Below are 15,888 nucleotides of genomic sequence, written 5' to 3' on the forward strand. Positions count from 1 at the left end.
AATTTAAGACAAATGACCTGAGTAAGAATATTCACTGACATGGATGAAGCACCGTCTTTGAACACTGCTCTCCAATACTACGGGTCCAACTCTGTCAGCAACAGAGTTTTCTATTAGAAATGCATCTGCCCAGCCTGCTGGGAAAAATAAATATAGAGTAGGCAGACCTTATGGATTTTACTTCTGGCAGATGGAACAAAAAGTGGATAAAAACATTACTGATCATGCCCCTGCTTCTCTTAAAGTCCTTGCTATAAGCAGATTAGTCTAAGAGATAAAGCAGCCATGAATCAGACCTGGAACACGATGGTAACTAATTAAAACATTTATTTGATAACATACTTAGAGGCAATCAGATTTATGGTTAAGCCTAATAATAATAAATAATATTAGATACTTAAAATGGTAATTCTGCCTATATCCGATTAAACCATATATTCCCCAGCATGAATATTGTGTCATGCAGTCAATATTGTGGCCCTTACATTTCTGTAACTGTACAATATGGCTCACAGGGTGTAACTGCATTGAACAAAGAACAAATGTATTCACTCTGCTTCTACTAAATAAGAGTTTTTTGTTTTATTTTGAAAGAAACCAGAACTGATTGTGTGCTTACCTGATACAGTCCTCACAATCTCAGAGGTGTTCCTCAGACCCACAAAGGAGAATTGGTAGAGCCTCCATGAGCGAATGTCCCCAACCTCCACTGAATTCCTTTTCCACTTGTACACAATCTCCTCCCTGGGGTAGCCATCTGAACGGGAGAGAGCAGAGTCAGCATGACATGGAGCTTAGCTGAAACTCAGAACAGAGGAGAGAAGCTCAACATTCGTGCCTTTTAGGAAATACCTTAAGACTCGACTGCTTAGATGTCCTCGCCGCTATATAAAACAATGTGGTGTGATATTGTTCAGTATGAAACAAAAGCATTCAGAACACACTGTTTTATTTTACAAAGTACTGACAAAGTCAGATAGCTTGCAAATACACTCTTTCATGAAAGAACCATTATATAACAGATTCCTAAACATGTTGACAAAATATCCAGTCCATCTGTGGAGTGAAAACTTCTTTTTCTGAAACACTGAGCTGACTTAAAAGCAAAACAATGTTGGATCAATGTTGATCCACGGCCAGCTGTGAGTTGCATTCTAGTGATTTTATTGCATTCAGCACAGGCTTTCTGGCTGTGAGAATCACAACAGTACTCTTATTTGTCTAAGAACAATCTTCAGCCAGTTCTCTTTATATTGTGGTCTAATGCCATGTTCAACCTAGTGATGAGCTGTGTGCAGCTAACGAGGGAGTGACTTGAATAATGCAGGTTTTACTTTCCTCAGTGCAAACAGTAAATGGCTTTATGTCTAAAGTGCTCTCAGACATATAGGAAGGCTGGACCTCAGAGGAGAAAGGGATGGAAGGATTTGTCCATTTGCCACATTACAGCCAGGCAGGCAGGCAGGCAGTCTGCTCCTCCACTGGCAATGCAGCCAAGACAAATTATTCATTGTTCATTTGGAAAGCTTAAACCACAATGTTCCTGGCACTCAATGTCATGAATTCACTTTGTATGTATGTGTCGTCTTGGGTAGGTTGAATCAGTATTTAATATGGGACATGTAATTTAAAGCAAACCAAAAGTAAAGGGTACATACACTGGAAATATACAGCATTTTTCAGGAAAACCCGTTTTAATATTTCACCCATTCTGATGGTGGTGAAGCTGGCATGCAACATACTGGCCTGCCCATCAGGAGCACCCTGTGCTTCAGCGTCTTGCCCAAGGACACTTCAATATGCACGAACACGAGCAGCCAGGCATTTAACTGCCTCCTGTGCCAGAAGTAGTTTGATAGGTCTGCTGTATATTTTTATAAGTAATCCTCTAATACAGTGTGATCCATACCTGCCTGGCCACAATCAAAACCACTGCGAAAGATGCTGCACTGGAAAATTTACCATGCTTTGTTATTTTATGGCACATGTTGAGAAAATATGACACGTGATAAATTGCTGCACACTTCCCTGTCTGCTGCTTCTTAGATTGAGCCCATGTACTGTACATCAAATGATTTTCAAAGTTCTTAAAACATCCATGGCTTTCATCAAATTTAAATGAATGCCTCTGTTCCATTTTTAGGCTCGTTACCCCCCACCATACTCTGTGGGTTTCTCTTTCTTGTTGCTCTCGAGCTATTTAAGGAAGCATTCTCTCAGGGGAATATCCCATAGTGCATCTCTCTGAAAATACATAGCAGTCTCATTTGCATGACTTGCCCCCCCTCAACTCTTCACACAGAGGGACCGACTTATTAGGATTTATGTCACATTTTGAAATGTCTTGTAGAACAGTATTGACAAAGTACATGACATGACAAAGTACAGGTAAATCAAATACCATTTGGAAGTTGACAATGAGACCTCTATTATTAAAATCTCTTTACTCTTTAAAAACTGAGATAAGATTTGACCAAAGTTTGCAGGATATGGTGAAATGCATAGTGTACATATTCTCATATATGCACAAAATCTAAATACATCTGAGTCATCAGACTGTTTGTCAGGAGCGTAGTGCTGTGAAAGAAATCCTGTGACTACTGCAGTTTGAATTCCTTGGTTTGGTCTGCTGCATAATTCTTCCTTAAATGACGTCTTTGATAGGCTGTGTGTGTGTGCGTGTGTGTGTGTGTCACTGAGATGAAACAGAGGACGAACGGGAGGGTAGTAGGGAATCCACATATGGCCAAACTTACAGCTTGAAAACTCCAGGGGACATGAGTGCTCATCCATTGGGAAGTTGTTCAGTTTAAGCTGGCACTCGGCATCGATGGTCAACCTGCAGAGACACAATATTCATATCCGCTGACTCAGTTACTACAGTAGAAAAAAAGAAAACAAACAATATACAGTCAAATATTTATGCATGTGGGAACGTATATTTTAAACTACATCACAGTCACTCACAAAACAATAGTTTTAGTGGTTTTAGTTTTGTGCTAGAAAAGAATGAAGTCACTAAACGTATAACACCAAAAGTTAAAATTTAAGTGAATCAAAAACTAAGTTGTTTTTAAAAGTGACACACCTGCCTCTTCTTTTCACACTTGAGGGAGTTTGAAGGCAAAGTCATTAAACTTCCTCTTAATGAGAGAATGACCTTAAATGACTTTACCCATCCATGCACTCACTATTGTCATGTATCATTGTCCTCCAAATCACAGCAGTCATCCTAATTAAGAATTAGTGGTTAAAGTTAAGTTCCTTAACAAATTAATGGAGTGGAGAGGTAGCGTTCTGCAAAGGAGAGCATCCATCATGGCTTGATTGAGTCCAGAAGAGTTCACTTTCTGTGTTATTATCACTGAAGATATATTGTGGTGCCAGTATGGCATACAAAACATGATAATTAGCACAATTAATGTTTCCCTTTCATCTGCCCTCCTGTTTTACATCATTTGCATATTTCTTGTTGGTTGGTTCTACATGGACAAACAGTATGTAGTTAGGCTTAACGCATATAATTATCTTATCTGAGTAACTTTAGAAGTAGATGAAACAACCCGTCAGTCTTTAATATTTATGTTATTAAAAAAAATCCAGATATTTCAGGCACTAAAACTACTGAAAGAAGAACTTTTCAAAATGATCTCTTTTAAGCCATAACCCCATATAAGAGCAGGTTTAGAGCAATGTACAGTAGTTCAGTGTTTCATATAAGGAGCTTCTGGCTCACTTGGTAAGACAGATTTCCTGCATGCTAATTAATGTCAAATTTAAAATGTTGAAATTTAAAACTGCCCAGAGCCAGTTCAGATAATCAGTACCATAAATCATTTCTGTTGAGAGACTGAAAATGGTTGGGTACTTTGGGATGCTTTCTACAGTGCAGACTGGGCTTCTTGCTTGTGATAGATTCTGGTAAGAGCAAGACACATCTTAATGGTAATGAACTGAATAATACAAATAAAACATAACATCTGACAGAGACACTTTTGATTATCTTTGGGTACACAAACATTAGAATATTGACAGAGAATTATTACTACACCTCTAAATGTAATAAATTAGTAATTTAGCCACAGAGTCACACAATCATGCCATGGTATGTGTTAGGTATGTCATGATGTCCGTCTAAATCAGTTCTATTAGTAATATCTCACAAATCCATGATTGGAATGATATTTTACCTGAGAGTGTAGAGTATTCGACCATCGTTCCAGATTCGAAGCATACGATTAGGTGTAGTGATCCAGTGGGCGTCAGCTTTCTTTGAGTTACGGAAAAAGGTGTCTGGGATCCAGATTTTCCCAACCATGTTACTGTTGAGACGCAGAACCTTCATTGTGCTGTTGAATTTTAACCTTCTGTCGTACCAGGTCTGGGCAAAAAAGATGTCGATGGTGTATTCCTGATGATAGATAAACAGTTTTACAGTTTTTCTTGAATTGTTGTCTATCTTAAGCTGAAATGCTGAAAGATATTCTTTATGTAACAGTCGATAAGGCTGCTTGTCAGGAAAATATTACTTGAAATCAATGCTGTCACCAATGTGTAGCTTTTAACTGTCAGATGCAGTGAGATCAAATTAAAATTTGGGCTTTTCTATGCCAGTGAAAATTTAATGGTGGAACAATACAAAAGCATTTTTTCCTCAGACAAAATGGCAACTATTCAGGTCAAGTACTTTTGTTACTACTAAAGAGTTTTGTTGAAAAAATCTTGACACCCTCAAACTGAAAATTAAATGTTCAACAGGGCAATTAATAATTCCCCTTGTTTGGCTACAGTATTATCTAACCTGCTGCCTCAGCTGCACTTAGTCCTGATCTTGGCAAAACCTTCTGTTTCCCTTTAAGTCTTTGTGTGTGGGGGGGGTGAGAACACAGGCAAGAGGGGCATGAGCAGAGTTGAAGAGCTGAGAGCAAAGGTGAGATGTGGTTTAAGTAGGAGAGAAGAGCAAATGACTGAAAGGGAGCTTTTTTTAAAATGTATTTTATTGCTTGGAATGGTTGAGTCCTCCGGTTCAAAGTCAAGTACAGCATGAGAGAAAGAAATCGGGGGATTTGTGTGCAAGAGGACATAGAGGCATTAACTTCCTGATAAAGCTTAGCCCAACAATAAAGCCTAAATCCAAAGAGTCCTAAATGAGATTTGAAAAACATTTTCACCAGGCAAATTCCCATACATTCAACATTTGAAGCAGACAGGTCAAATCCACTGATGAGAGAGAGACTGAAAGCTTTAGGATCTTCACCTGCATCCTGCAGGGTGGGATAAACATCTGCTTACTTTCTTTAACCGATATTTAAAGTGTGGGATCTTTCAGACAGCCACACTGCTTTCAGTCGCACACATCTAGGAACAGCCAAGAACTGCTCAGATCTAGTGGCTCCAAAGCGTCAATTTATGATTCCTTTTCTTCTCTCCGTTAGTGCTCTCCCATCCCTTCGCCCTTTCTCACACTCACCAGTTGTAACATTGCTATAATTTCAAAGATTTCTAAGGCATAATTAAGAAGTCAAAATTGAGTTCATGCTTAGATGCACACCCCCACACCATCAGTCTGTTCTGTGCTTTTCAGAAAATCTACCAGCTTCGCCACATTTGTCATGTCATAGTGTGAACGCAGTGGCCCGACCACGCTGATTACACATAAATGTGAAGGAATAAGTCAACCTTTGATATCAGCAGAATGCCCTCATCGCCAACACACACCCGTGCTTGCCCACAGTCCCCGTGAGCACAGGCACATATTTTCTAACTGATCCCAACAATGCATCTCTTCCAACTTAACAGAGGCTGCAGTTATTGAGAGTGGGTGTTTTAGCTAAGACTAAGTGAAATGTAACGCCACCACAATATATGGCAGACTGCTCTGCAGGATTACAGTAGAAGTGGGTTCTCAGTGGGGATGTGCTAAGAAAACAATGACACAACCGTGCTAATAGGAGATTTACAATATTTAATTTCTGATTCTTTCTTTCTTTCTTTCTTTCTCTTATAAACACCTTACCTCAACACGATCAGATAACCTGCCATCACTGTTTTCATGCAAAGCAACATGGGATAGGGTCTTCCTCTCTAAATGTAAGCATTTCTAATGTTTTGACTCTAAAATAATTATTTCTCTCACTAGTAATACAGGGATTTTTTTTTTTTTTGGAAGCCCTCTTATAAAACAACTATTATTATAACAATTATAACAAAAACATGCCAGTACCCTAAAAACAGACAGCCATGTGCACAACCATTTAAATGTTAATCAGTACTCTTTTAAAAGTACTAAGTTAAATAAGACACTGAAAAGTAAAATAAGAGGTGTTTAAGCCAATCAGATGAACAAATTTTCCCACAGTAGTGCGAAGGTCAGTGCAGCTGTGAAGCAGCTGAGTGACACTTGCATTGTGCTGCAACATTACAAGGGCAGGGGGCAGCTTAGAGATTAAGTGGACCAACCAGTCCTCCATGACAGTAAGCATTTGCCCTGCTGGAGTGTGCTTAAGAAAGACACTGCATCCCTTCCAGCTCCAGAGAAGAGAGCTACTCTCTCTTTATACTCTCACATCGCTGAGGATGGAGGCACATATTTCTGAGGAGTTATTCTTCTGTAGTTATAAATACAATTTCAGGCTGATTATTGATAATAAAAATGTCATGATATTATATTGCATTGTTACTCACCATATTGATGGCATTTACTGGGCCGATGCTGTTGACAAACATGTCTGTGTGGATCACTGTCGGTTTGACTGCAAACAAGCACAGAAAGATACAATTTGGAGATGAGCAATGCTCTGTCATGCACTTGCACAATAGGTTTTGGGAAGTTGTTTATCAATGTTGTGTATATCATCATTATCATAATCATCACCGAAGAAGAGGGAAAATTATCTCCCCCGTTGTGAATGTGTGAATACAAAGTTGCTGGAAAACAACTGCTCAAATAGCCTTCAGTGGAAAAAACATATTACAGTAAGAGTTGTTTGACAAACACCTGGTAGACAAGCATTTAGGGAAATTAGGCAAAACAAAGTGTTTAATTTCAGAGTATTGTCAGCAGCAATTCACTGGAAATGCATCATTTTGTCATGGACCTTCATTAGGCTTCAAATTCACAATGTTAAACAACAGCTCTTTATATTAGAACTACAGACTGAAACAATCCATCAGAATAGGGTCAGATATAAAATCATATATAACCACAAAACATCAAGTCATGTAAAACAAATTGATTTGTTGTACGGTGGCTCACTATAAAACATTCTCTTCACTCCAGTCAAGCATCCGCAGTAATTTACTTACATGAAATTACCTCATTTTGCATTTACCACACTGCATTACAGTGTCAGGATTTTACCAGCTATTCCTTGAGCAGCAATAAAGTTACATCCAACTTCCTGTTTAAGCTCACCTCCTGCCAATGTCACAGAACCACACACAGTCTGTATTTAGGGCCAAGCTCCTGACCCATTTACCAAAACACCTTTGCACCCTCTGCAACGTCCCATCCATTCTTTTCCCTGTCCTTCATGCTTGAGGGTTGATATTTAAAACATTTATTCTCTTTTCTCACAGACCTGCTTGTATTTATTTGCTTTGCATTCACATAGAGAGGCTGTTTTTGGCTTTGACTTAACAAGATAACAGATTTTATCCCAAAGAAGATCACCAGAACTGTACAAATGTTATCACACAACAGTCAAAACAGGTTTTAATTTGCGATGTGTTGTTTTAATAAAACGAGTGCACAGACATTTAGTTGCATTTATGGCTTTATGTAAATGAATTATCTGTGCTTGTGCATTTGCATTTGCATGCTTTGCCCTTTTTTGGAATCTACTGCCTTTGCTCATTTAGTGAGATGTATAGCCAGATGTCAGAACAAAGTATGGCTGAGGAAACTGGGCAGCTTGTTGTCAAATGGGCAGCCATGCTCTCACAGATCCTCTGAGTCAGCCTGCATCAGTGTGTGTGCCCTTTACTATCTGAAGTGTATGTTTATGGATGAATGGACATTGTTAAGAAGGCTCTCTGTTACAGATATTATGTCTGAGGTCAGGTTTTGAGAGAAGACCAAGACTCAACTGGCCTCAAGGCTTGGTGTGTTGACTGTAAGAGAATGACATAGGCACGTCACTCTCAGGCATACATGAATGTGCATTGTACCTTTACCCTCCACATAGAGTTGCAAATGACCAAACTCATTCATATACACACGGTCACTTAATGTTGCTTGTGGCAGTGAGTGGCTATGAACGCTAGTGTATATTATGACACTGGCATCATTAAAATCTACATAGACTGCAAAGATGAGCAAGAGATATAACCCTATTAGCAAAACCATGTACAAAGTTGTGGGCATGCCATAAACAGAAAATATAAAACAAAATTAATTCACTTATTTCATAGAGCCAAGTGAAATGTGTATGTTTCATAAATGCACCAACAGGTGCCAAAGAAACATTACTTTGAGATGCCAGTGGAAATAAAGTGGCTGTACTGCAATTTCTAATTTGCTGTCTGAGACAATATAATACATTCCAATACACCCACCACAGGCATCCTGGCAAAATGCTGATCAAATTAGCTCATAGATGGCAAATGACCAAATGCATTACCATGATTAGCACTCATGTAGATCTGTTTAGTAAATTCATTAAACTTACTCTACAGTAACTTTATGTCCTCGCTCTACACATTTCTGAATCTTACGAAACAAACAATTTTCTAGAAGGCAATGATCTGTGCTGTGTATATATAAATTAGACATTTTCATATTCTCTCTTGCTCAGTCTGTCCTGTTTGGTTCAGTTTTCATATGTAGAATGGATCCAAGGGCAGTAAAATTAAATGAGCATCACAATTGTCTTCAGGGGGGAAACTGTGACACAATCAGCAAAGAATCTAGATTCACAGCATTTCAACACTCTGAGGAGTAAACAAAAATTGGCTTGGTATGGCTGGTTGGTCTGGATGGTTAACATGATGGGTAACCAGCTCATTGTAACCCTTCTGTTATAACTTGTCAGCCGCTGGAAGACCAATGCTAAGATAGTGAGATGAAGGCAGCCAGCCTCCAGCTACAGTGTGGCTCTCTGGGTCGAAGTTGCACCTCAAAGCAGAGCTGAGCTGTGCTTCAATTTATTACAAAAGCTCACTTTTGAAGTCTTAAGAATAAAACTGATGCCCTTCATGAAATGTCTGACATTTTATATATACATATATATATATATATACATATACACTATTTCATTAGTCATGCTTTTAAGCTCTTTGGTAGAAGTAGTTGATAATGTATAGTATCTCATATACTCCATCCTTTGCAAGTTGTTTGTGGTGGTGTCAACAGGACAAAACTTCTTTTAGGCAAATAAGACAAATGTAAACTGTTTCAACAGCGGATCTGACACAGGCTGATAAGGCCGAAGCATTTCCCCAAACATTTCTTGCTGTTCGTTGTTTGTATACAGATCTAGCCAGTGAACCTCCCATGCAGCACGAGTGTTACAGCTGATGTAGAAGCAAATTGCTGTCAGAATATAGAGTGGTACAACTGACCAAAGAATCAGGTATTCAAGGTTACTGAGCATCTCTCCATTCTACTCTTTCAGATGGACATGACAGGCTTTAGGATGTTTAGTAGTGTAGACAAGGGAGCCTGCACGTCCATCTGTCAAAGTGAAAAGTGTAAGCTCTTTGTCTCGCACTCAATCCTGGCCATAACACATGTATGTACATAAACTCAGGTGTCCATATAATAAGCATGGCTGCCTGTCAACACACGACACTTGTACTGCTGAGCATGGCATGAACTCTAAGATGTGTTAAATCCTGTGTTTATATCTTTGTGTTAACATAGTCTAAAATGAACAGATGCAGAATAGATACTGAAATATTTATATGTCATGACTAGCAGAGTTACCACCAGGTGAGGCAGGTCACATGAACAGTAAAATCACTTTGTTACTCTGAGTCTTTTGCAAGTCATGCATCCAGAATTTTAACCACAGTAATATTATGGATTTAGAGAAACAATTCATATTTTTCAAAATGTTTATTTACTGCTTGAAAATAAACATTACATTTAAAATCAAACTGAACAGGTATGCCAGTCTTTGACTAGGTGTAATATCTAATAGCATTGTCACAAATCTAATCCCAGTTTCAAATCCACCCATCAGTCATTTAAGTTTAGCTTATTGTCAAGCAGCTAACAACATTAATGCCAATTTATACTGGCCACCTGCAGATGACATAATCTAATTTCTCACAGTTAATGGCTAAATTGCCTGTGTACAAGCATGTACAGTATGTCAGGTAATTAGCAGTTATGTGGTTGACTGCAAATCTGTCTGTGTTTTGTATGTCTTTGTGATTGTTTGTGATTCTGTGACTAAGTGGATCATCTGTGAAAAATCAGCACCCACCTCCAATGTCAGGTCTGAGTTTGTTGTCATATCCATCTAGTAGACTGTTTAGGATGTGTGTGACGTCACTCTCATACACTTTGGGAGTCAGCACCCACGTCTTGTTAGACACCTCATCATCATCATCGGTCTGGAAGGAGCTACAGAGAGAAGAAAAATTGCATGCAATCAATACTTTCTTTTAAAAGGAGAGCAAGCGGTTTCTAGTGTCCCATCAGTACAAAAAAGTTCGAAAATAAGAGAGGGTCTTTTGAAGATCTCAATCCAAGATCAAGAGATGAACTTGGGGAAAATTATCTCTTTACATCATCAAGTCACAAGTGACTGAACACAGTGAAACTGTGTACTGTATGTGATTAAATCAGTTCAACAACTGAAATACTCTAGTAGGAGTTACTGTACTTGCATTTTCTAGACAGAGCCAGACAGTTGAGAGCCACTATAATGTATGTGGCATATCATTTTCATTATTAATTTCACATTCTGGAAAGCTTGTACGATTTTTCCCATCAGGCAGTGTTACTGGTAGACAGCCATTAGCTATATATGCTCACTATTACTTGATGGTTGCATTAAAGTCACGTAAAGTTGAGATAATGTCAATAATGATCACTCTGTCAAAGTAAAATGTTTTTCCTTTTGTTTGTGCCCAGAATTCACAAACAAACTGCAGTGTAGGGTTAAAGTTCTCATGATCAACCTGTGGAGGGAGACAGCCTCTTGACTATTTTGACTCAATAGGTGTTAGAATCACCTTCAATTATAGCTAAAGCTCATGTTCATTTTGGTTAGTTCGAAACTTTAGTCATGCTAAAAGAAATAAATGAATTCCTAAATGACAAAGCGCAAACACCTGGTGGCAGAACGGTTTGTGGTTTGATAAGAGGGTTTTAGGGGCCCTAAGCTTCTGTGAGAGCTGGAGAGGTCAAGCCAATTTTCCTGTGTTTACTTCCTGACATCTCAAACTGAAAAGATTATGATGCCTCAAGAGTGACCACAAATATCACTCTGGTGGAACAGTAAATATTTTTTCTCTTCTACCAAGTATGATTTTGGTAAATTAAAATGTATTGTTTGTTATAATAGATCTTGTCACATTTGAAACCTGATTAGAAGATGGAGACTTGTAATCTCCAGGGATAATGTATTAGGGTTAATTAATATGCTGACAACAGCATGCTGCCCTGGGGGTAAGACCATATCAGGAGACCTAGCACTATATAATATTATCTGCATTAAGAGGGAAATATTTTTACTACCAGTGGGCAGGGTTTTGAAAAAAAAAAAAAAAAAAGCAGAGGCTGATTTTGTGCAGCGTCTTGTCATTGAATTTCTGCTAGCACATTCTGCATGTAATTAGTGTGTGATTTACTACGGCAGCAGTTCATTATGCAATCAGCGTCTGGGACTGCCTTCCAGACATGTTTTGTGCATGAAGGAAGAAGCACAAAAGAAATGAAAGAAAGAAAAAGAAAAGACAGAATTTCTTCAAAAAGATTTTTACTAAACATGAAAATGTTCTATGAAGAACATGTTTTATATATTCAGAAAAATCTCCCCCAAAGCTTGAGTTCTACTTCAAATTCTAGTTCTTTTAAATCATGGCTTTAAACATTTCTGTTTACCGTAGCCTTTTGTGATTATTCACTCATCAGGCAATGCACTGCACTGGGATTTTTAATATGCTGTTTATGCTGCCTTAATTTTTATGTGTTGTCCTAATGCCTTAAAGCACTTTACATTTCCTCGTTGTTGATTGGTGCTTCAGAAATCACTTTGCCTTGCCTTCACTTGCTTTATCAAGATTCTATACCACAGGACTAGAGCAGCTCAGTGAATGTCATGTTCAATTTCTTGTTATTGACAAAGTCTCACCTCCCAGCCCCTACCATGTTTAGTGTGAGTAAACTGAAATTCATAGATTTCTACAGAAAACAGTTAGTAAATAAATATGTAAATAAAGGCTGCAAATTGTTAGAAAATTGGTAATAGCCAATGGAATGTGCAATCAAGCATACGTTTATCCAGTTATTTGTGCAATCTTCCTTATATGCATATGCATTAACAAGAGGCCTTCTTTACTAATTACTTGTAGGGTGTGTCTCGGATGACTGAAAACCTGCATTTGCAGCTTTGTGATGAGTAATGGAGATTTGTTTAGGCACAAAATCCACCACAAACAGAGCAGAGACAAGAGAAAAGTAGATTGTGTCTGACTGTGTCAAATCCTAAAGCCATCAAAGTCCTGGATCACCTTAGTACCTAACAGAGTGACCCTGAAATAGTTGTGAGCTTTCAGCAAGGCTTTAAAGCAATGAGAGCAAAATAGACTTCTGAATGAAGTAATAAAGAATCAGAAATGGTGCGAAAAAAAAAAAAGCACACTGTTTCCATGGTAAAGCACAAGGATAGAAGCCCTGATCACTTTCTCATGTTCTTGGGCTGAGTGTGAAGAAAAATGGTTTGACCAGAACTCTTGCTTAGCCTGCATTAAGAGCCATTCACCACCATAACAATAGTGCCCAACACATTAAATCTTGCTGTGTCTTTACTAATTAATTTACCCAGGACCATATTCGATATGCTTTCCTGGATGTTGTTAAAGTCCTCAGGGAGTATGTGTCTCAGGTACAGACAGGTGGTAGATGGAGCGGTGAAGCCTGTGAGAACCTGAAAACCTCTGGTGTTTCATTTTGCAGCAATTTTGTCATCTATATTCATCTCACAGAATATATCTGTGTATATGGAAATTATCCAAAGACGAGCATATCAAAAGAAGAGCCATGTGTTCTCTTGCAGGCAGATCTCAGGTTTTGCCTACTAATTTAGTACCTGAAGGCCCTTAGAGAGGCCCTGACTAGTGTGTGTACTGTATGTGTGGATGCTATTTGGTATTTGTGTTGCATATGTACATTTGAGTGTGTTGAATGTGTAAGGAATGTTGTGTTCCCAGCTATTCTCATTAAAGACAGTCTGGTAGTTTTATAAATTCTACCCTTCACATATTCAAGAAGTGCTTTCATTTGCTCTATAAGCAGCAGTCAAAACCTGTTTCAACTACCAAACCAATCTCAATTAAAATCTCTTTTCAGGCCTCATATAAAGAAACAGGGAACCACCTTGTCCTTTGCAGTTTCACATATTCATATGAAGGTCAAAGGAAGGTAATGATAGGAATATCAGCTCTGAAAAGTTACGTGCCTACAATTAACATCCACATCAGGTTCCCTTGAGCTGTTATCTTTGCAGTGTTTTAAACCCAAGTCTAATGAACATCTCATGCTTATTATTGTCTATGGCACCAACACAGCAACTCACATCATATGGCACATCAAGTTAGTCTAGTTTTAATAGAAGAAAACGGCACAACACAATGGCCAATACCAAATAAGGAACTGTAATTATTTGAAGTGGATGTAAAGTGTTTCCCTGCTTAATCAGACTGAACATCTGCACTTACAGTAAACAACCAGTCACCTGGACTGTATGAGCCTGGTCTATGTAGCTGACCTCTGACTGAGAGAGCAAGATTATTTACAGGCTTCACTCAGTCCAGTCCAAACCAGGTCACATAGATTAGCTAATTTTGGAAATATAAGCCAATTTATAATGGTGCTAGGACTGCATGTAAAGTTTAAAGACCCAAGGAGTAATTTCTTGGATTATTTAAAAGTGAGGATATATACAAATGAATCGGGACAGCCCCTTTTGGATGAAGACTAGCCAAAAGAAATCAATATTTTTCTACAGAATCTGTTAGGATAAAGACGTCTGTTTGAGGTGGCTGTAATGTAAATACTTCAAATAATAAGCAGGCATGTCATTTGCCAATAGCCATGACCCATCTTCAGATTCATTGATACTTAACAGGGTGAGTAAATAGACATAATCCCCTCCCACATACACCTCTATCCCAGAAATCTGAAATCACTCTGACCTTAATATGTTTCCTGGATGATAAATATGACAAACACTCCAGATTATAAGAAAGAGGCCAAGCTTTGACTGTCATCTTCTAATGTCATGAATCAACATCGGAAGAAGACTGACATCTGCTTGCTATTCATTTGAGAAATCTGAGTCATTACTCATTAGTCATAATTACATACATGACAGAATTCAATAATCAAAATTCCTCGTCCCCAACCCTCTCTAATGATGACATGAGACCGACAGTGTATGGAGGCTACAATGCGTTGTAGTTTTCCCATTTAAAATAATAAAGCTGCACTTACACATAAACACAAGCCACTGGATGAGAAGTAATGGAGGTTGGGAATAACTAGAATATAGAATATAGCTAGTGGCAGAGGGGAAAAAGTTGTAAAATTAGCTATCATAAAAACTGTCCCACATGATCTACAAAGCAACTCAAAACGATACTACAGCTGTATAGTCACATCGTCATCAAAATACAAAACAAAGCCTCATGCTTGATTTCCTCCTGTCATGACCATCCCATCCACCTAACTGATGGAAGTAAATGCCAAAATATTTTCACCAAAATTTCTTGTATTTGTGTGTGTTGTGGCAAACCTGGACGCTGTGATACCTTTAATATTTGAAATGGTAATTGATCGTGTGCTGGGAGTTAATGTATTTTGTTGCAATCAGACATATCCGCACATAGTAACTATTAATGACTCACAAAGTAACAATGAAAGCATGCCTGAGGCCTTGAGAGATGTCTTAGATAAGAGGTCTCATACATGAATCACACATCATTTCCAATTCAACTTATTAAGAAATAGTTTATATATTCATATAAACATTATTTATTAATAAAACACAAGACTTGTGTATAAAATGAAAATCTATAATCTGAAATAACGGTTTCATAAATATAATGTTTACATAAAGAGCTTGAATCTATCTCAGGATCTCAGTTTACTCTCTGACAATCACTCATACACAACTTATTCCATAACCTTGGCAGGGGTCTCAGGTCTGGATGTAACTCAGTAGAGCTGGTGTAATGTTTACTCAACCATACTGTGAACACTATCTGTGCATACAATTAGAAACGCACAGGCCTAACAGTGTGGGCTGGGCAGGGGGCCCTGAGGATGCGATCACTGTGACAGTGATTGAAAGACGGCGGATTTATCTGCTTCTATTTTTCACCCTCCAGCAGCACAACAAGAAAGCGATGCGAGGAGCCTAACCATCCGCTTCCTCCACTATTCTTACCTTCATGTCTTGACAGGAACAACCAAAACAGCTCCTTTTGCTAAACCCTATCCACCCCACGTTTGAATCTGAAATGGGAGTCCTTTGTCTGCCTGTGTGCAAGACAACGGATCAGACCATATGTCTTGTCGTTGTCCTTATTGTGTCTTTACACTTGCATTCTCTGTGTGATTGTCTGCCATTTTGAAATGCTTTTTTATTTCATATATGTGGGATGAAACGTGCCCTCAGTTATACTCAGGTTGTCTTCATTACAAACGACCGTTTG

The 15,888-nt window shown here is 38.4% G+C and overlaps 1 protein-coding gene across 2 annotated transcripts in view; it reads right to left on the minus strand.

Annotated features, from left to right (window-relative positions):
- The window catches only part of gabrg2 (gamma-aminobutyric acid type A receptor subunit gamma2), a 38,002-nt gene that overhangs the window by 21,403 nt on the left and 711 nt on the right, over nt 1-15,888 (minus strand). For both annotated transcript variants that reach the window (XM_026328257.1, XM_026328256.1), the window contains exons 2-6: nt 10,431-10,570; nt 6,685-6,752; nt 4,191-4,411; nt 2,757-2,839; nt 620-757 (exon numbers count right to left, since the gene is read on the minus strand). In XM_026328257.1, coding sequence (XP_026184042.1) covers nt 620-757; nt 2,757-2,839; nt 4,191-4,411; nt 6,685-6,752; nt 10,431-10,570 — 650 coding nt within the window. The remainder of the gene's footprint in view (nt 1-619; nt 758-2,756; nt 2,840-4,190; nt 4,412-6,684; nt 6,753-10,430; nt 10,571-15,888) is intronic.

Source organism: Mastacembelus armatus, chromosome 14 (assembly GCF_900324485.2).
Source record: "Mastacembelus armatus chromosome 14, fMasArm1.2, whole genome shotgun sequence".
NCBI classification, from domain to species: domain Eukaryota; kingdom Metazoa; phylum Chordata; class Actinopteri; order Synbranchiformes; family Mastacembelidae; genus Mastacembelus; species Mastacembelus armatus.